The sequence below is a fragment of the Festucalex cinctus genome, chromosome 2 (assembly GCF_051991245.1).
Source record: "Festucalex cinctus isolate MCC-2025b chromosome 2, RoL_Fcin_1.0, whole genome shotgun sequence".
NCBI lineage: Eukaryota > Metazoa > Chordata > Actinopteri > Syngnathiformes > Syngnathidae > Festucalex > Festucalex cinctus.
In genome coordinates this window covers 365954-386907 of record NC_135412.1, presented here as the reverse complement: position 1 = coordinate 386907, position 20954 = coordinate 365954, and the positions used below count along the sequence as shown (strand labels likewise).

General features: G+C 40.7%; 3 protein-coding genes across 4 annotated transcripts in view; 1 reads left to right on the top strand and 2 right to left on the bottom strand.

Annotated features, from left to right (window-relative positions):
* clcn6 (chloride channel 6) overlaps positions 1 to 4341 on the bottom strand; it is a 15632-nt gene extending 11291 nt beyond the window's left edge. Inside the window, exons 1-8 of one of the 2 annotated variants that reach the window (XM_077511883.1) lie at positions 4044 to 4341; positions 2996 to 3179; positions 1859 to 1918; positions 1719 to 1784; positions 1402 to 1467; positions 1258 to 1324; positions 1070 to 1176; positions 425 to 551 (exon numbers count right to left, since the gene is read on the bottom strand). In XM_077511883.1, coding sequence (XP_077368009.1) covers positions 425 to 551; positions 1070 to 1176; positions 1258 to 1324; positions 1402 to 1467; positions 1719 to 1784; positions 1859 to 1918; positions 2996 to 3091 — 589 coding nt within the window. In that variant the 5' untranslated portion in view covers positions 3092 to 3179; positions 4044 to 4341. The remainder of the gene's footprint in view (positions 1 to 424; positions 552 to 1069; positions 1177 to 1257; positions 1325 to 1401; positions 1468 to 1718; positions 1785 to 1858; positions 1919 to 2995; positions 3180 to 4043) is intronic. The other variant, XM_077511882.1, reaches the window with a different exon arrangement.
* Positions 4040 to 12272, top strand: mthfr (methylenetetrahydrofolate reductase (NAD(P)H)). The gene is made up of 12 exons (XM_077511884.1): positions 4040 to 4180; positions 5544 to 5805; positions 6785 to 7023; positions 7104 to 7214; positions 7294 to 7487; positions 7548 to 7798; positions 8942 to 9076; positions 9210 to 9390; positions 9471 to 9653; positions 10913 to 11014; positions 11091 to 11210; positions 11289 to 12272. Exons 2-12 carry the CDS (start codon positions 5558 to 5560, stop codon positions 11505 to 11507), a joined length of 1983 nt encoding a protein of 660 aa, XP_077368010.1. The 5' UTR covers positions 4040 to 4180; positions 5544 to 5557; the 3' UTR covers positions 11508 to 12272.
* On the bottom strand, positions 12016 to 20954 carry LOC144013261 (solute carrier family 2, facilitated glucose transporter member 1-like). Its single transcript, XM_077511885.1, has 10 exons — positions 20716 to 20954; positions 19278 to 19370; positions 17485 to 17645; positions 17173 to 17413; positions 16917 to 17079; positions 16045 to 16232; positions 14592 to 14696; positions 14396 to 14497; positions 14109 to 14312; positions 12016 to 13553 (listed from the first exon to the last, which is right to left on the bottom strand). Exons 1-10 carry the CDS (start codon positions 20731 to 20733, stop codon positions 13350 to 13352), a joined length of 1479 nt encoding a protein of 492 aa, XP_077368011.1. The 5' UTR covers positions 20734 to 20954; the 3' UTR covers positions 12016 to 13349.

The following is a 20954-nucleotide window of genomic DNA, read 5'->3' as shown; positions in this document are numbered from 1 at the left end:
CCTCCAGGACCAGAATTGGTCAACCTTGTCTTAAAGCGTTAATGCTTATTTTTCTGATATTTCAAAATGTACAAGATTATTTTTGTTTGAATCTTCAACAATATACTTCATTTGAAATGTCTAAAAAAAAATGTTCCCAAGGTTATCATTATGTCTTAAAAAGTTAAACGGAAATTGGAAACACATTTCTTTATTTTAATGTCAAACAAAAACACTGTCAGCAGCATCTCTTATAAAGTTAAGTGAAAATGTAAATTAACTTGGTTTTAGCTTTACCTTTTATCGGCCGTCAGATTTTGAAAAAAAGCCGATACGGATGTTCATCAAAATGTCCGATATCGGCGCCGATAATTGGCCACGTGTAATCCTAACAATGAAAAGCAGCAGACTTGAACTTTTCCATTACGGCATCAGCATATTTTACCTCCAGCTACACTAAACACGACTCCGACAGCTTTGCAGAGAAATGTTTGTAGCCGGACGATCCCGGGAATCTTCACGCCGTTCAAGTAACTTTTGATTTCAGGAATCCCCGAGCCGGCAGCTAACGGCTGGAAAGCAACAGAAAGATGAAATGACTATTTAGACGGAAATGTTACATGGTAGGTTGTGACACTCACACTTGCTGTTCAGTGACTGTCAAACAAATTCATGGCCATTTTACATTCAAATTGTTTTGTTGGCAAAATTCCACTCGTCGAATCATTCATTCAGTTGGAACATGTATATAGTCCCAAATGGCTGAAAGAGAGACTCAAAACCTGTCCCAGCTGTACCATCATCATCAGATGCTCACATGCTCATCCGAGATTCAGAACCACATTCATAATAAAGTAATTTTCATCCTCTCAGTGTTCTATCACACTTTACACTTTTTTTTCCTGCCAGGCTTCACATTTAAACTCAATTGTTTTTCTATGTTGAGTTCAAATGCGTGCGTCGTTTCTATCTCGTACGGCATTTTCCCTTTGCCAGTCCCCAAAAAATCAGATGCTGCCACTCAAAGGGCAAAACAAGAAACCTGAAAGCTCGGCCAAACTCTCCATACAGCACAAGTATGCATTGTCACCTCGATGAGGACAAGCACGCTGGCAATAAAGATGAAGGTGATGTTGAACGCCAGCAGCTCCAGAAGAGACAGAGCGAGGCAGCCTTTTTCACTGCACTCCTCGACAGCTGAAGGCTTCAAATGAAGGTCGATAAACTTCCACAATGTGACGTGCGCTAAAGCATCGTTTCTGCCTTTGGAAAGGATACAATAACCGACCAAAGAAAACTTGAGTTTGGTGAAGAAGCGTACAAAGTAATCCACAAACAGACCCAGCTAAAAGAAAAGAAGCAAACATTTGCGATTAATCAGACACATTTTGAAAGACCAAAAAAAAAAAAAAAAGTATTTACCAATCCAACAGATGCTCCAATCGCAAACACCATCACCCATCGCAGTGCTTCATAATTTTTAGCTTTCTGTTGGAAAGGAAAGAAAAACACTAAACAACAAAAAGACTGAAATACAGACGTGTCATTTCTTTTTCATAAGCAAAATACTCAATCGTGAGGCAACATCAACAACAGAAACGCGCAAATGATGCTAATGGACAATCGTCAAATAAGATAAAGGACCTCATATTGCCTTGTGAACATGAAAGTAACGTTAGGAAAGTGAGCACAGATCTTCTCGTCTATGCTCAAACTCCACAAAACAAAACTTTGCTTACCTTATTGTCCATCGCCTCCAACATCTCCACATAAGGTTCACTGATACATCGGTCATAATCCAGGCTCTGTTCAATTAAAAAAATAAATAAATAAACTTACTGCCTTTTGAACTCACTGATGGTTTGAATTATTCTCTTACCTCATAATCCTTCCTTGGCAGAATCTCATCTTCTTCATCACGAATTTCCCCAAGAATCGTCTGCAACAGCAGCAGCAATAAACTTTTGACAAGTTTACATTAAATGACAATGGGAAGACACAGGATTACCACTGCCATCATAAACATTTGAATACGTTGATCGATTATGCTTCTGCCAGCAGTGTTGTCACTAACGCTGGGCGAGTACCGATATGCCGATACCAGCCTTTTTTTCAAGTACTCGAGTACTCGTGACGCAGACGAGTCCAAGCGAGCGATGGCAGAGCGGAAAGACGTTAAGTGAGTCCTCCTTGCCTGTGAACTAGCGCTAGCTTGCAGCAGTTTTTCACCAAAACTTCACCGGTTTGGAAATAATTCAAAATTGTGACTCTTAAACTAAAAGAGCATTTTTGTGTTTTATTTTCAGCGTTAAGACTATTGAAGAGTGACTGTGCTGTTTTTGTTTTTTGTCAAAATTTAAGGAAATATATTTGTTTAGAAATATCTTTTAGTGATTTTTTTTTTATTTGTCAAAATGTACTACTGGTATCGGCAGTTGGTATCGGTATCGGTGAGTCCTGAGGGTCTGCGGATCGGTATCGGTCTGAAAAAAAGTGGTATCGAACATCCCTAAACAAAACAACATGTGAGCTGCAGCCTGTTCTGTCGGCAAAGTGAGCTTCCTTCGTCGTTTGATTAGAAGGCTGTCAGGTACGGTGTTGCCAGGTGGGAAATATAAGATTATCGTACGGTTGCCAATGAGTTAACTTTTTATTGAAGATCAGCATGAACTCAGCAACGTTCACATAAAAGCGGCTGGCTGCCTTTTCGGCATCCACCCAATGATGCTGCACAACATGTTCTTTGAAACGTGAGAAGTACAATATTGGTTAGCAAAAATTGTGACGACACTCGTGCAACTTGGCAAAATTACTGTGCAGCAAAATCACTCCGTTCCTTTAGTCTAATTACTTGCGTCTAAGTTACATTGGATGGCAACAGCACATGACTGGGAAAGCAGAGAGCTGCAACGAACAAGACGTTCCAAAGAAGCGTTTTGACTCCATTTAAAGCATACACATGGAATCCAAAAATTCGAACATACACCTGCACTGCTAAACAATTGCAAAGTCCTACCAATTCCTCTGGCGTACGCGCCTCTTCGTCGCTACAACGCCTGCAGCCGAAACAGTTCCCACAACACGCCATCTTCGTTGTTGTGTCATGCTGCATTCAATGCCAACAGGAAAATCTGCCAAATCTTAGCAAAGACGTGTCTTTGACGGGGCTCAGCAGCTCAGTGAATGTATGACGATATGCACTATGAAAATGTGATATGAAAGGAAAAATAAACACTTTTTAACTTTAATGAGAACACTTATTAAACATGCCATATTAAACACAATGTGATAGCAATTTTTTTTCCCCATGACCCATAAACAACCATTCAGTATCACGTGGGCTACACTGTCGAAAACGCCACACTGTCCCTTCATTCAACATCATTAAATTGTTGTGATAAAAACTAATCGTAATAAAAGTTACCGCATTATTAAATAAAAAGACGACGAAATCATTACTTTTTGTGTAATAAATGCGTTTAATCGTAATCAAATATTAGCCTAATACAGTTGCCAATGAGTTGAACATTTTTTGGGGCAGGAAAAGAGTCCAGTTATTCAACCTTTGACGATTACTTTGAAGACCTGGACGATCATCTACAAAATTGAATGAAATGTACATTTTTGTTTTTACTTTAAGATTTTAACGCTTTTGTTAAAACCTTATGTTTCTGTTTTTATTCTCATTACCTAGCTGTAATTACAGGTTATTTACTCTGCTTGAGTGCTTGTATTTAGGTATTTGTTACGTCAGATTATCTCCCCTTTTCTGTGTGTGTCTCATTGGTAAAAAAAAAAAAAAAAAAAAAACTTGTGCAATTTGAATGTTTAACTTTCCTTAATTTAGCTGCCTAACCCATTCATGAGAACAATTTTATTTCTAAAAACATTTTGAAAACTCAATATATATATATATGCACTTGTTATATTTTCACTGAGTAACGTAACGTTCAAAGGTGAATTGAATTTGACCACATCTCCACATTTGTGTCCAAATCCAAAACTGTCCGACTTTTGAATGAGAACGTGAATATAGCATCTCGTCCTCAAGCCTCCAGCGTCACCTGGTGGATATCTGCTGTCATAGCTTAGAATTCCGCCGTGCCTCCCCCATGTCCTCCACGCTGTAGCCTCTTTTTGCCCTCCCACGAGTATCGTGGGAATCCTGGAAAACACAAAGCGGGACGCCTGGAAAACAAGTGTGAGAACCAACTACTTTGAGCTAACTTTCGATGATATAATCTGCTGGACTTAGTTTGAACATGGAATCGCTTGTGTTTTGGCGCTCATTCGGACGTAGCCGCAGCCAGTTGTCACGATGCTAGCTAGCTGTGCCTCACCAGGAGCTGCTAACACATTCAAATCCTTCTCCCGTTCCGACTACGTATGGTGCGCGCTGATGTGACGTGGCCGTGGCCAGCCAAGTGATGAGTGATATGAAAGGATCTCGCTCCCTTTGTAATTTCTTATGTTTATTAAATTCTTATCACCAGTACGATCCGTTACAAAAAAAAGATAATGTACGTGGATGGGCGGAATTTGGAGTTGGAACGCACTCGCTTTTTAGATTAAAATATGTCTACGTTTATCAAATTGGACAGAGGCTCCTTTGTTATAGTTTGAGGTTTGCAAATGACTGGTTGGATACTGTGGAGGTCCTCCGATTACGACGGAATTCTGTTATTCTGTTCCTACCCAAATTTGGATGCAAGTCGAAAAAGCGCACTGAAGTAATAAACTACTGACAAGAGTAGATAGATGCTAGATATTTGTATGAAAAATATTCCAGGAGTGTAGATGTAAAACAATAACTACAGAATACAGATACTAGTTGTAAAAAAAAATACAAATATACAAATGCTGCTTCGGCTCCATTCCAAACGTAAAAATAAATGTACATGTCAAGTAATACCTGTTTTTGCTAGCTTGAAACAAAAGTGAAAGAACTTTAATGGACACCGAATTGTTTCACTCTTTTATCATCTACGGGGTGGGGGAGGGTAGTGATAACTGAAAAAAAAAAAAAAGATTTTGTGTGTTTTTTCAGATTACATTGAGATTTTTTTTAATTTAAGAAGATGGCGGCTTTCAGGCCGCCGCAAGCATTCACCTCGAATCATTCTCGGGTCCAACAGCAAATAATTCTCCTAAATAAGGCAACGGATGGGTAAAATCCTAATCTCTGAATGTTTTGCATCATCATCAACACGTTAATGATCCCTTGTTCAATTTTCTTTTAACTGTTTTTTTTTTTTTTTTTCTGCCTGATGAGATCTCAAACTTTCACTTGATCATGATCCCAACCATAGTTGGCTTTAATTAATGTCTTTTCGGTAGAGGTTTGGAAAAAGAAGTCTATTTTGAGAAAGAACATCATAGAATGTACAGAGATTTATTCTCAAATAAAGGAGTACTCAGAAAAATAAATACTCAAATGTACTTGGTTTGTTCCGTTCTACCACTAAAACAATCAAATGAAAAACCGTAAGCAGAGCAAATTCATTGGGTGCAGTTTGCAAACTTGAGCCATACTAAGACTTTGCTGTACACGTGTGTTTCTTTAGAGCAATTTTCCGTCATGGTGAACCAGGTTCAGCGAGCTGATGGCAGCTGGCAGTCGTGCAAGAGTGACTCCAGCGGGGCGGGCACCAGCGGTGGGGAGAGCTCCAAGGAGAGCTCCCGGTGTTCCACGCCGGTGCTGGACGCAGATCGTTCGGACAGGCTGCGGGACAAGATGAGGAGGAGGATCGAGTCCGGGGACCACTGGTTCTCTCTCGAATTCTTTCCCCCTCGGACGGCCACGGGTGCAGTCAATCTCATTTCCAGGTATGCATGTCATGTCACTTCTTTCTTCTGGATTTATATCGTCTGCTCAACAACAAAGCACATTTCATGTGGAGAAAGTTTTGAGAGCCAACAGTCACCATCGTGAAATCCTGAAATTCACTGAGTAGGTGCAACATTTTTGCATTCTTAACTTGTAAAAATGAGTTAATAGCCACTGTTAATAATACTAGATACCCCCAGGCCACATACAGTTAGACAACGTCAAATATGTGAAGATTTTGTGCACGTGCAAGCGTAAGTAAGAGCCACTAACTTGTGGTTTCAGACTTAGCAAATTTGTCGCTTATAATTAGCAACTTTTCTGACCCTCTAGTGACTATTTTTTTAAAAAGCGACGAGCGACAATGACAAAAGTGGTTTGCGACATTCCTACACGATGAAGTTGTTAGACTGATAATCATGCATTGTCCAATTAGGAAATGGCTAAAATGAGTTAGTTGTCAGCCAGCACACTTTAAAAATACAGGAAAATAGATGCGCACTGTTGACCTTTTTAAGTAAATAGTGATATGACGTTAATGTCATTTTGATGACTGCTACTAATATTATTTTCTGATTATAACAATATATACAAGTAGCAGCAATACAAAAACCCTCTCAATTAATGATTGTGATAAAACAACAAATAATTAAATATTGAAAAAATGCTAAGAAACCAAATTTGTAAGTTGCCAAAAAGAGAAATGAAAGATAGATGAAAACGTTTTAAACATGACTTAAAAATGTCCAAAAAGGAAAAGTAGAAAATTCCGATCAAATGTCCATGAAATTGCCCAAAATGTCAGAGAATTGATTACAATGACAGAAAAGAACATGTTGAAAAAGTAACCATAAAAGGTTCAAAAACATAATAAGAAAGGCAGAAAATGACCATAAAATGTGTTTGGAATGTGTGTAAAGGTTGCTGACGCCTGCCCTAACCCGAGTGGTCGATTGAAGCATGTCGCTGCTTCTTTAGATTTGACCGTATGGGCTCTGGAGGGCCACTTTTTATCGACATCACATGGCACCCCGCTGGAGATCCGGGTTCAGACAAGGAAACGTCGTCCATGATGATTGCCAGCACGGCAGTCAACTATTGCGGCCTGGAGAGCATCCTCCACATCACCTGCTGCAACCAGACCAAAGACAAGATCACTGGTTACCTGGCCAAAGCCAAGCACCTGGGCCTGAAAAACATCATGGCTCTCAGAGGAGGTAGCACGATCCTGTCTTTTGTCATATATGGGAATATGCATTATGATCCGTTTTGCATGACCGTGATGATATGTCCACAGACCCAGTGGGTGCAGACTGGGATGAAGAGGAAAGTTGCTTCAACTACGCCACTGACCTTGTGAAACACATCCGATCAGAGTTTGACGACTACTTTGACTTATGTGTAGCAGGTATGGAGTCAATTTCGAGGACATCTGCCGTTGAGCTTGATTTCCACTTGTCCCTGATTACAGTCTGTGTGTGGTGCAGGTTATCCCACTGGCCACCCCGAGGCGGAGAGCTATGAGGAAGATCTGCAACACCTGAAGGAGAAGGTGGATGCTGGTGCCAACTTTGTAATCACGCAGCTTTTTTTCAGGGCGGAAACGTACCTTAAATTTCTTGATGACTGTCGAGCAGTTGGAATCACGTGTCCCATCCTTCCTGGGATCTTCCCCATTCAGGTAAGAACTCAACTACTTAGCATTGGCGTAAGATGGCCCGAAAATGACGTTTGTCTGCAGGGCTACCAGTCCCTGCGTCAGCTTGTCAAGCTGTCAAAACTGGAAGTGCCAGAGGAGATCATGGAAGTCATTGAGCCCATCAAAGACAACGACGCAGCCATTCGTAACTACGGAATCCAGTTAGCGGTGGAGATGTGCAAAGTGTTGCTGCAAAGTGGCAAGGTGCCCGGTCTGCACTTTTACACTCTAAATCGAGAGGTCGCCACCATGGAAGTCCTCCGGCAACTCGGCCTGTGGATAGAGGACCCAAGGTGAGGGATCCCTGTGGCTGCCAAATATACTGAACACAACTAAAAAGGTAGCACAAACATTTTTCACAAGATGATCTCCGATTTTCAATGCACACCAAAGGCCTACAGCTGTGTTAGTGCGCACTTCTTCTTTGCCGAGATAATGCAATCAACTCAGAGGTGTGACATACCAAGGTGCTGATTTGAGTGTGATTGTTGCACTTGTGCTGCCCACAACAAAAGGCCACTCTAAAATCAATTTTCATACATGAAAATGCATTTCTGTGTTTCACATTGATGAAAATATGAAGATTTGTCACACAGCACAATGCCGCAGATGGTGCAAGTTTTTGCGAGTGCGCAATGGACTTATTTTGAGGCTCGTTGTGCCATTCATCCACAACCATCACCTCATATTGCAGCATTAAATCCATGGCCCCACGTTGCGAGGTTCTGTACAAAATTCATGACTCTGAAATGAGACTAATTTGCTCTCATATGCCACTTAATTTACCAGTGGTGTGACTAGTTGGTTGCACATGCGACCCAATCCTCAGTGGTCTGACTAGTTGGTCGCATATGTGACCTAATTTCTCAGCAGTGTGACTAATTGGTCGCACATGCAACCTAATTTGTCAGCAGTGTGGTGTGGACAGCGGACGTTGAAGCAGACAGAAAAGGACTTAACGTCCTCAAAACCAAGTTTTTCCATAGTCCGCATGTAGTAACTTTATGAAGACCATATTGTGAGTCATTCATCTGTCATTATTGCCTAAAAAACAATAAACATGTTGCACTAGTGCAGACAGAGAAAAAAAAAAAAAGTAGGGCGGACCAATGCAGTGAGTACAGAAAGTCAGAAAAACTCGAGCCTGAGCCAATTCCTGGAAGTTGAAAAGATCATTTCAATATATGCTCTACCTGCGAGGTTGCCAATGCCAAATTATCTCGGCAGCAGAGAAGTGCTTACTAACACAGATTGAGGCAGATTTGTGAACAATATTTGAGAAAATAAATTCAGTATCGTGTGCATAGAAAAGCGCTTCGATCTTTGAGTTTGTCTCATGAAAAGTGGGAGCCAAAACAGAAGGCTTGCATCATCACTTCGAGCTTCTTCCCTTTGCATCGCCTGCACTGTTGTCGAATGAAGTTTTCCTGTGTCAGGCGGCCTCTTCCGTGGGCGGTGAGCGCACATCCCAAGCGAAAGGTCGAGGACGTGCGACCCATCTTCTGGGCATCCAGGCCCAAGAGCTACATCTACAGGACCCAGGACTGGGATGAGTTTCCAAATGGCAGATGGTAAGATGTTTGACACTTTGCTTTCGTTTGGGAAGCAGATGAAAAGAATGTGCTTGATTATTCCGTAAAAGATCAAAGTCTCTCTCAGGAAAGGGATGAAAGGATGAAACGCTGTTGTTGATTTTCCTGCTAGGGGTAACTCCTCATCGCCAGCTTTCGGTGAGTTAAATGATTACTACTTGTTCTACTTGAAGAGCAAGTCATCCAAAGACGCCCTGCTGGAGATGTGGGGGGAGGAGCTGAAGAACGAGGCGAGCGTCTACGAGGTCTTTACCTGCTACATCACATCTCAGCCAAATCGCAACGGGCACAAGGTGGATCCCTTTCCCTCTTTGCAACTGGACGGAGAGTTAGCAAAACATGAGAGTTGAGCTAATGCTAAGCTCTTTGTCAGGTGATGTGCTTGCCGTGGAATGACGAGCCTCTGGCCCAGGAAACCAACCTCCTGAAGGAAGAACTGGAGAAAGTCAACAGACGAGGCGTGCTCACCATCAACTCGCAGCCCAACATCAACGGAAAAGCCTCCACAGACCCCATCGTGGGCTGGGGTCCTCCCGGAGGTTACGTCTTTCAGAAAGTACGAACACTTTGCAATCCTCACAATCTTCAAATTCGGGACGGACGGATTATCGGCTGGGCGCCAATATTCAGCATTTTGACGAATAGCGTTCCCTCGTTTATCGCGGGTTCATTTTTCACGGCCTCGCTGTTACATGGATTTTTTACAGCATGCGTTTTTTTCTCTCTTTTTGTTTATTTATTTTTTTGTCTTTGTGTGCCGTATCTCCCGAAGCCAACGTCTGAGCGGGGACATGCGGGCATCCGCGGATTCATCTGGACGAGACCTTTCCAACCGTGTCCGTCCCGTCGCTCCACGACGTTACATTTCGCAGATAGAAAATATATACGGAGCCGTACTGTATCACAAGTACATTTAAAAAAACATACTTTTAATGGAAAAAAAATGACTGTAAATGGAAAAAAAAAAACTAATGATGAATGAAAAAAAATCATACCAAAACGAAAAAACATATATAATAAATGAAAAAATATATATACTGTGCTTAATAATGTAATAAGTAAAAAAAAAAAAAAAAACACATACTTTTAATGGAAAAATTAATATGATGAATGAAAAAGCATTTATAATAAAGGAAAAATATATAATGAACGGAATTATTATTATTTTTTTAATTAACACAGATTTGCATTATCGCGGGCAGTTTTTGGAACGTGAACATCCGCGATAAGCGAGAAGATTGTATCAGCATCGGCCAATAATAGATCCATTTGAAAGCGTTAACTTCAGGGAACAAATTATTTCAAGTTTCAGAGTTGCTGTTGACCCCTTGGCACTCTCTGCACCTTCTGTTTTTGTTTGAAGATGAATATATTTGAATACTTAAGAGAGAAACTTTATTTACTGTAGAAAATTGGTAGCTATTTACTTGATTCATATTGAACTTTTGAAGATATGCTACTGCGACTGGGAGATTCCTGAACTTTTTGTTAGTTTTAAAGCAAAGTTTTCTATTGACTTTTTTTTTTTTTTAAACTCCAATATTTTTGAACCCTAAAAGTTGTTCAATAAACATATGCTTAAAAAATTCCGAGCAGGAGTTTCTATTTTTTTTCAAATATTGATGCCAATATTTTCCCTTTTCGTGAAAATGAATATCGGCTCCAGATATCGGTTATCGGCGTCCTTGACTACTAATAATCTGTATTGGCCCTGAAAAACCCCCAAACAAACATATTGATCTATCTGTACTTGAACTGAACTGAAATGGTGTTGCTCACATTTGCTTCACAAACGTTTGTGCGTCACCACAACAGGCGTATTTGGAGTTCTTCACCTCCAGCGAAAATGTTTCCGCTCTCCTGGAAGTATTGAAGAAATATGAACCCCGCGTCAACTACCACATTGTCAACGTGCACGTAAGTTTGAGCGGGAAGTGGCGCCTTTTCCCGATTTGTCTCGATGCATGCGTAACGGCGGATCTTATGCGCGAAGGGCCGCAACCTGACCAACGCTCCCGACATGCAACCGAATGCCGTCACGTGGGGGATATTCCCCGGCAGGGAGATTGTTCAGCCCACCATCGTGGACCCGGTCAGCTTCATGTTCTGGAAGGTACCAACGCGTGCGTCGCATATTTGTGAATTCTACGCTGACGTTGCTTCTAACGAGCTCGTCCCGTCGTTTCCTCAGGACGAGGCGTTTGCCTTGTGGATCGAGCAGTGGGCCAAACTGTACGAGGACGAGTCGCCTTCTCGGATGATCATCAAATATATTCATGACAACTACTTCCTGGTCAATCTGGTGGACAACGACTTCCCATTGGACAACTGCCTGTGGCAGGTCATCGACGACATGTTTGAACAGCTCGACGCTTCGCCACAGTCGCCACCGCGTGAAATGTCATCGTAGTCTGATGATAATGTTTGGTTTGTTTTTTTTATAGGACAAAAAAAAAAAAAAAAGCACCCCTAAGCTATTTTTGGAATGCTGCTATTAGAAAGAAAATGTTTTCTTTACATTAGTTTTTTTAGACCGAACCGAGTTTCATTTCTTTTGTACTTTTTAGCCAGAAAGACAGAAATGATGAACTTTATATTGTCTTGTACAGTTATTCTTCTGTTACTTTCATCCATGTTACTCTGTTTGTTTGCTTTTGTAAGTTTCCATTTACTGAGCAACTCAGCTTTTTTTTAAACTGCACATTTGAAATTCTGGTCAAATGTGTTTTTAATGGTAATTAACTCATTCACTGCCAGCCATTTTAGAAAATTTCGACATTTTCAATACCCACGTGATATTACGTTCAATAATTATTCTATAAACCGAATCTACCAATTGACAGAATAGACTCGTCCCGTTCTTTTATAATTGACAGTAGAAAAATGTCGGTTTGCCAAAATACAACATTTCTCCCATGGACTCTCAAACTGTTTTTATTTGGTATAAAATGGGCCAATGATGTCATCTACCAGTAAAGTTGTTTCCAAGTTTGACATTTACAGTAGAGCAGTGGTGTCAAACATGCGGCCCGCGGGCCGGATCAGGCCCGCAAAGCGGTTTAATCCGACCCGCGAGATGATTTTGTAAAGTAAAAAAATGAAATAAAATTTTAAGTTGGACTAATTAATCAGCCGTCCACAATCAAAACATAATAAATTTGTACGTTCACAAGCAGTCCTCAGATGAGCAATGCAACTTGTATGGGGGAATGGTCCTGGATGTCATTATTTTACACACAACTTAAAGATATGGTTTGTATTATTATTATTATTATTTTTAATCATAGACCGACATAAATTTGTTAAATATTACACAAATTACACAAATACTTGGAGATACGACAAGGATTAACGTCCTTATAATGTCATTAACTTGCCACACAATGCATTCCTGGAATAATATATATATATATAAGCAGGTAGATTTAACACGTCCGGAACTCATACAGGCGCAAGTCTTGCCACATGCCATTCGCATTTGTGTTACTTCTTGGAACAATATGACAGTTGAGCTCCGTAATTTAGGCCTGGCACACAAATAGCAAAAATCTGCGTATAATTGACAGCAATCGCTTTTTTAAGTTATCTACCGTTATTTTACCGATGCGGCCCACTTGGTAATATATTTTCCTCCATGCGGCCCGTGAGCTAACATGAGTTTGACACCCCTGCAGTAGAGCATCATCAGGTTCTCCCCGCTCAAAAAAATATAGAATTGACAAGTATACTTCTCAAAGGCAATGAATGAGTTTATTATACTAAAGTGTGCCATAGTGGGTAAAATACCTATTACATATTAAAGTAAAAAAAAAAAGAAAAAGTTTTGTGTGTGTATGTTATCAGAATTTGTGCACTTCTCACCACACCCACATAGTTGGTCCAATTATGTACAGCTGTGATAGCACTCAACCCTAATTGAAGGTTTTTTGTTTTTTTCCCCCTCATTCTCTTGACTTTCAACGAGAGAACAAAATAACCATTTCATTATCCAACAAGGAACCTCCCAAACAGTTCCAGATAACTATGAGCCACTTCAGGGCTCGTATATTTATTTTCATTCTGTCATGGATTTGTGTGATTGGTTGAACGAGGCTCCTTTTGTCTTTTAGTACCAAAACTGAACGGAGCATATAAATCGACCCACTTTGACAGTCTGTGTGAACTAAAAAAAAACCAAAAAAAAAAAACCATTTGGGCCTAACAACCGGATGAATTGTGATGAAAATCTGTACCCCAAATATCAGCACATCTCTCAAAGGTCGGGATCGTCTCTGAGTGTGTTGAACTCTTCGGCGGCCGAATATTTATCGGCACCGCGACCAGCTGATTGTCGAAAGCCGGCAGCGATCTCGTCGAAGGTTCGTCCTTTGGTTTCCGGCACCTTCAAGTAAGTGAAGACGAAGAAGACCAGCAGGAAAACGGTGAAGATGATGAAGACGAAAGGACCACAAAGTTGCTGAAAGGAGACAAATGCAAATGATGTTCAAGTTGGAGTACAGCACAGAAAAGAATCAACGTTTTTATCAACACTATTTCACTTTCATCAATAGTAGTCAAATAACTCATTCATAATAATCTAGAACTTGATTCTAGAAAAGATAGAAAGGCAGAAAAAAATGGAATTCTGAATCGCTACTGCCACCTGTGGCCGAAAAATGGAACTGCCACAGGCTTGCAGGAGTTGCCATTAGGAACAGTTAATCGACTAAATAAAAATGTTTCCGTCATAAATGGTCAAATAAAAAGGCTATTGGAAAGATAGTTTGGGGTAAATTGTTACAAAGTTGCAGCTTAAAATAAAACCTCGTCTGTACAGAAGCTCAAATACTTCTATAAATGATTAATGCTCCAACATCTGTTTCACTATTCTATTGTATGATAATTATTGATTTTTTGTTCAGGTTTGTAACTGATGATTACTCTGTCTGATAAGGTTTTATCTGCGCTGCATTTAGAGTGATTGACATATTTTTTACGGAGAAAACAACAACAGCAGCAGCAGCAAGCTCACCTCAACATATGGAAAGCTGATGCCAACGGCAAAATTGGCAGACCAGTTGGAGAAGCCGGCGACTGCGATGGCGGCCGGCCGTGGCCCCTGACTGAAGAGCTCCGCCACAATGAACCACGGGATGGGGCCGGGGCCAATTTCAAAAAAGGCCACAAAGCTGAGGATGGCCGCAATGCTCACATACGACATCCAGCTGTATTGATCCTGTTCAGGACAAATGCCACAATGACTTTTTCAACTTGTTTTTATGTTGGAATTATTTTGACGTAAACATAATCGCAACTTACCAACAAGGCCATAGCAAGCGTCAGAGCAACTGCAGAAATTGCCATTCCCATTAAGCCGGTGAGGTGGAGCGGCCTTCTGCCCATTCGCTCCACCACAAACAACTGCACAAAAAGAAAAAGAAAAAGAAAAAGAAAAAAGACATTTCATTCTCAAATGAAGCTGTGACGTTTGCCAAAATGGTCTTTTGTGACTTACAGAAACGAGCGTGAAGGCCGTGTTGACGATTCCCGCTCCGATGGTTGCATAAACAGGCTGGGACACTCCTGCCTTCGCAAAGATTCCTGTCGAATAGTAGAACACCTAAAGCGGGAGGACAGGAAAGGAATTGAGCAGCTTTGCATTTCTTTTTTTTCACTGCGGTGCTCGTTGTGTCCACCAACACAAGATAGAACTAACTGTTATTTGAACAAATATCATCATCGGCCTTTTTACAAATCTGAAGGCTGATAAAGCTGATGAACGCTTGCGAATGTAGCGAAATTTAGGGATGTAACGATAAGGGCAATATCGGGATATTAAAAGTGCCACAATATTGTCGTCGTCAAGTTTGCAATATTTAACCCCTTAAAATTCGGACGCTCTCTGGCGGGCAAACATTCTTAAAAACAATTTATAAACTGTAAATGGTTCAGGAACAGCTTCAAACTTACTTTGAATGCAACTTTTTTTTTTTTTTGAAAGCATTTTCGGCAAAATTGCTCGTATGATAACCATTAAATGGCACGAAAAACAAAAAGTTGCTTAGCAAGTCCTATGCCGTCTCCCGGGTACCCGCTGGCCCGACTTTAAGGAGGTTATAAGGAACACACCTGTTAAAAAAAACAAAACAAAAATTTTGGGCATTTGTGCAGTTCGAGCACCCTCTAGTGGCTAATTTATTAGTGCAATTTAATTTTCATGAGGGATGTTTTGGCCTTCTATGTTTCAAATTGATGCTAATTGTCAGATGAAGGGAATCCAATTTGCTTGTGAAGTGATCAATGTGTGCTTGCGTTAGTGGTGGTTTATATGCATTGCTGTTATGTACAAAGGCACAATATTGTGCTTTTTTTTTTAGTATGAGCTTCTTTTTTTTTTTGCAATATTGTGATCTCTTTGACTGAAAATCCATCAAATATGGAGTCTCCTTGACTACTAATAATCGTTGATAATCTGTATTGGCCCTGGAAAAACAATATGTCTCCATCATTCACTAATGAACGGTTCCTGTGCTAACATATTCGTCTAAAGTTTTATTTGTCACAATGGCATGCGCGAATGTACGTCCATAACTCCACTAAATTTCCATACAATTGATCCTGTTCATGCGGAAGCTGAAGTCGATCCCGTCGGACTTGAGGCTTTTTTAATGAAGTGTTTTTTTGGATTATTATTTTAAACTTCCTTATGTTAAATGTTTGAAAGTTTGTTGAATAATGTTTTAAGATTGTTATTGTATGTTCTTTTTAGTCCATTTTTTTCATGTATTTTTCTTCCTGTGAATGTTAACGATTGTTTCTTGATGCTTATTTCCTTGTGTAAAGCACATTGAGTTGCCTTGCGTATGAAATAATGTCTTGCCTTATGTATTTATTCGGAGTTGACGCCCCAACCGCGATCATCACGTGGCACCGAATAAAAGGTGAAGCGCAATTGGCGTTCAACTTACGGCGTTGATCCCCGACAGCTGCTGCGACAGCTGCAGCATGACGGCGACCAGGACGGGCTGCCGGTAGACGGGCGAGCGCAACAGCTCCAAGATGCGGACTTTTTTCTCCGCCGTCATCTGCCGACTCTCTTCCTTCATCTCCGACATGTCCTCGTGCACGTTGTCGGTGCCGCGCAGCTTCACCAACACTGCGCAACGACAGCAACTTGACATGGATGCATTTGTTGCATTTCAAATGGATGTAAAAAAAAGAAGAAAAAAAATTAGTGAGATAATTTCTTGTTTGTTTTTTTAAATGTGTGAATTATCGCCCCTTTTCAGTCACAACACAGCAGACACGCCCACGTCAAATCTTAGCAGGAATGAACATATTAATTAATAATGCATTTATTTGTTCAAGTTGTATTTTCCTATTTTCAAAATGTGCAGAAATGTTCAAGTAACTTCTTAATATGAAAAGAAAAATGCGCTGAGCTCTCACGTCTTACAAATGCAATTACGCCATCTAGCGGCAGAAAAACGACCTCAACACAAATCAATATCACACCTGTTTTTTTTTTCTACAGTACAGTACATCTTTTTCATTTGAACTCAATTTTATGAATTATGAACCTACTGTATCAATGACTAAAAGATGCAGCCATATTTCTATTAGTTTAACATTTTAGAGCCGATATAAAATGTGTGATTAAAAAAAATGAGTAAAAACGTTAACATCCATTTTCTATAGCAATTGACATTTCTTTTTTCTAGTATGGGAAACTGTGAATCTGGAATTGCTTAATACTATATTCAGTTTGGATTGAACGTTTCATCACATTTCAACGTGTAAATAAATACATATTGCATGATTACTTTTTTTTTCTTCTCACCATTGTTGGCTTTGCTCTCCTGGTTGCAGTTGATGAGAAGATATCTCGGGCTCTCGGGGCAGAATGGCAGCAGGACAGACTGCACGATGGCGGGCAGCAGCGTGAACCCTAACAAGAGCGGCCAGAGGGAATCGTTGCCCATCATCGATTCCATCCCCAGAATCTGAACGCAAATGCAAATGCAAATGGGACGATGAACTGTAAGTTTCTACTGAAGCAAAGACGCATCTTTGGCCCAAATTGCGCAGTTTTTTACCTGCGCCAGGAGGATGCCGACGACGACGCCCAGCTGATGCAGAGTGCCCATCGCGCCTCGGACGGACGTCGGGGAGATTTCCTCCACGTACATGGGCACGAAGCCCGTGGACAGGCCGGAATACAGGCCCACCACGAAGCGGCCCAGGATGAGCACTTCCCACGAGGCCGCCATCTTGGAGAAGCCCATGAGCAAAGCGGCCATCAGGGCAAGCACGTTGGCCGCGAGCATGGAGTTCCTCCTTCACAAGCATACGATTCGCTCGCCTGGATTTCGGTCACACAATCAAAATGGTGCCTCGAGATTTCGAACCTGCCCAAGCGGTTGACAAAGAGGCCGACGGAGAAGGAACCCAACATTCCGCCCACGGAGAAGATGGCCACCGAGAGGGACCACAGCGCAGTTAGCGTGGCCGGCGAGATGGGCTCCGAAAATCTGCTGCTCCACGTCTCGTTGTAGAAGTTTTCAATGATCTGAATCGCAAAAACATTTTCGCTTGCTTTCCGTCACCTTGGAGTCCACCAAAACATTTTCTTTTTCCACTCAAAATCAGGATTCAATGGGAATATAGTCGGCGGTTATCTGATCACTTCTGAAAATATGTTTGTGAATTTACATATTGTGAACTTCCCGCCACTCCTGCCAAAGGTCATCGAGCGGCGCGCAAATTAGCGTTAGCTAACGGCTTTTCTACTTGTTTTTGCTAGCCCGGTTCCTTGTGTCAACCAATCAAGGTTATTGTAGTTGACGGCATAACTAAAATGAAACGACATTTCCGTTAACAAAATAAATAACATGAAGTTGATTCAACCGAGGGAACTGCTGCTGAACAACCTTCTTGTTATTGTTCTGCACTCGATTTTCAGCCATTTTTGGCACATGAAAGGCAAAGCAGAAGTCCAAATATAAGAACAACATCCTCCTTCCTGTTTATCCTCACGTGACTTGGATATGACGGCAGCTGATTTGGGGCCAGTTGATAGAGCAGGTGTCGGATACCTTTCATGTCACAAGAGACATTTTAGGCCAAATAAATAACAAAAAAAATCTGTCCGCATTTGAACAAAACAGTGTTAGTCCAAGAGCTCATTAGAAATGCACCATAGAGGAAAAATAAATAAAAGATTCACTTTCTTCTACCGTTTGTCTTCCATTTTTCTATTTGTAATTTGTCATACATTTTTTTCTGTTCAATCTCTGACGATTTTGGCACTTTTATGGCCACATTTGGTCATTTTTTTACCTCTCCTCTTCCTTTTTTGGAAATATAGTAGCTACTTTTTTTTAATGTTTTTTTTCCTGCCTGACATTTTGGGCAATTTTGTGGGCATTTTATGGTAGTTTTCGGGATTCTTTTGATTTTGGACATTTTAGAGTCCAGTGTTTTCTGTCTTTCATATGTGGCGATTTCATGGACATTTCATGATATGATTTTATTTTTCTGCTTTTGTTCTTCCCTTTTGGACAATTTATGGTCACTTTTTGGACATTTTTAAGGTAATTTTTCAAACCATTTTCATCAACCTTTCGTCTCCTTTTTCTGTCAACTTAAATTGTATTCCTTTTCTATTTAATAATTAATTAATTACAATATTATTTTATTTCAAAAATAAAAATCCACAGGAGAGGGACTTGTGTCTCCAGATTTGCAGGTTGCAGACCGCAGATATTGACAAAGAGAAATTCCCATTTTTTTTTCTCTCTCTCTCATTCTTGCATTCCCATTTCAGGCCAATATCGAGTGTTTGAAATATGGTTGAAAGTCCGAGTAGCCCACGCAAGCACGGACTGGAGCGACCTCCACCCAGATTCAAACCAGCAACCTCAGAAGCAAAACATTCGAGCGTGTAAATCCTTTAAGATGCCAACGTTGCACTGTGTAATCCTGTCAAGCTGCTCACGTCACTTCAGATTGGAGTTAAACCTGCTCAGAAGTGGCTCACAAAGCGCAAGCGTCAAACTGGCGACGTCTCAACACGTCGTTTACAAGGAGAAGGAAGGATTTGTCTTCACATCCACATTGAAGTGACCTTTTAAAAGGGGAGCCAATATTGGGGCGGGTTTGGAGTTTTCGCCGTCACATGTCACACGAATGTGAAACTCACATTTTGGGGCGCATTAATGACGCCGGTGTTGTAGCCGAACTGGAGGGAGCCAATCACCGCCGTGCTCACTGCCATCATTAGCTGGGGGGTCACCTGGCACGAGACAACAACATTCTCAAAAAGCAACTTGACAGATCAGGTTATCTTTTTTCCACAAGAGCTTTTACCTACAGACATCATACAAAACACAACATATATAAAACACATCAGTACGGGATCAATACAAAGTTTGGACGTATTGAGGCAGTTTGGGAAGTTACAACTGAAAAAAGAAAACACAATATAATGATAGTCAACACAAGAGCTGTATGATTATGATTATTGACAACATAATTGAACAATATGGTAATAATGAAAACCTGTCTATTATTTTGATGATTTTAATTGTTGCTACTGTATATAAAAGCAAACTAAATTCCTGGCCACTTGCCATCGATCACGTCTAGTCCGCCTGCATTTCATTTAAGTCGATAAGCAGGTCAACTTTTTACTGCCGAGTACCGCTATTATTTATAAACACTTCAGTCGCCAGCCATAATTAATGTTTGTGTGACAAAGACATTTTGCTTTCAACTTGAATTAAAAGTTTGCGTTTACTCTCATAGAAATGTCATATTCGCTCCGTATTTACGCTAGCTCGCCATTTTCGATCATGTTTGTCTTTGAGAGCTGACAAAAGTACTTGACACTCCGTATCAAATGATAACCAATGGAAAAGTTTTGTGTTTTTTCAGGTTAGACTGAGAAGTTCGTTTTTACAATGACACAACACATTCAATCACCGTCAATAGTTTTGTAGCCGACAACATCCAAAAGTTACCTTCAATAATGTCAAAAGGGCGGGAAATATCTTGCTTCTCTAAAACTGTAAAAATGATTCCGAGTTCCTCCATGTTGCTGCTCTTCTACTTTGGTTTTTTTGGGGGGTTTTTAAGTCAAGTTTTAAGCATATAGTTGAAAAACATACAAAGGAGCGTAGTAGCTATTTTCAGTTTAGGGAGGAAAAGTCAAAAGTCAGAAAATAAATTCTCATGTAACCGTACCTGAACAATTTAGCGTACTTGAGTGCAGTAAGAAAGTATTTGTACTTACCACTGATAACATTTGATGACATTTGAAATTCAAGTTGCACGTTTGTCAACAAACCATCTGGAAGTCGCGTTTATCAGGTCGTTTTTGCCGCAGCAGACAAACAACAACATGTCCTGACTTGACTTGAGACTTTCTTTTGAACAACAGCGACACGTTTCTTGAGTGGACATTGAGAAAGAAATTCAAATGTGAATTTGTGACCTCTACAAACACCGACTGAGCGACTGCACAAATCCTGACTGAGTACAATACTACTGAAGCATCTTATTATGGATGTACGAGTCAGTCAACAGCAATGAGAAAGAAACAAAAGAAAACAAACAAAATTACATGTTGATGTTTTTACCTCTCCAACGCACTCCATGACGACTTTTAACACACTTGGATTCAAACAAAAGAAAAAAGGAATTTCTTGTAATCCGTCAGGTATCTATGATAGCATGTTGCAAAAAGCACATCACGGTCACGGCGTTGGACAAAGACGCGCGCACGCAAACCTTCGCGCGGCGCATCTCTTGCCATTCCGCTGAGCGGCTTAATGACGTCAGCCACAAAGTGGATCTGGCGAGATCCCTCTGCTGATTG

Bases quoted from the DNA above. Each gene is read 5' to 3' on its own strand.
- mthfr (XM_077511884.1), top strand. From the start codon at position 5,558: ATGGTGAACCAGGTTCAGCGAGCTGATGGCAGCTGGCAGTCGTGCAAG. The intron at 7,799-8,941 runs GTGAGGGATCCC...TTCCTGTGTCAG, and splicing joins CTGTGGATAGAGGACCCAAG to GCGGCCTCTTCCGTGGGCGG. The intron at 9,077-9,209 runs GTAAGATGTTTG...TTTTCCTGCTAG, and splicing joins GAGTTTCCAAATGGCAGATG to GGGTAACTCCTCATCGCCAG.
- LOC144013261 (XM_077511885.1), bottom strand. The intron at 16,233-16,916 runs GTGAGAAGAAAA...GTCGTTGCGCAG, and splicing joins GGAGAGCAAAGCCAACAATG to TGTTGGTGAAGCTGCGCGGC. The intron at 14,313-14,395 runs GTAAGTTGCGAT...TGTCCTGAACAG, and splicing joins CGCTTGCTATGGCCTTGTTG to GATCAATACAGCTGGATGTC.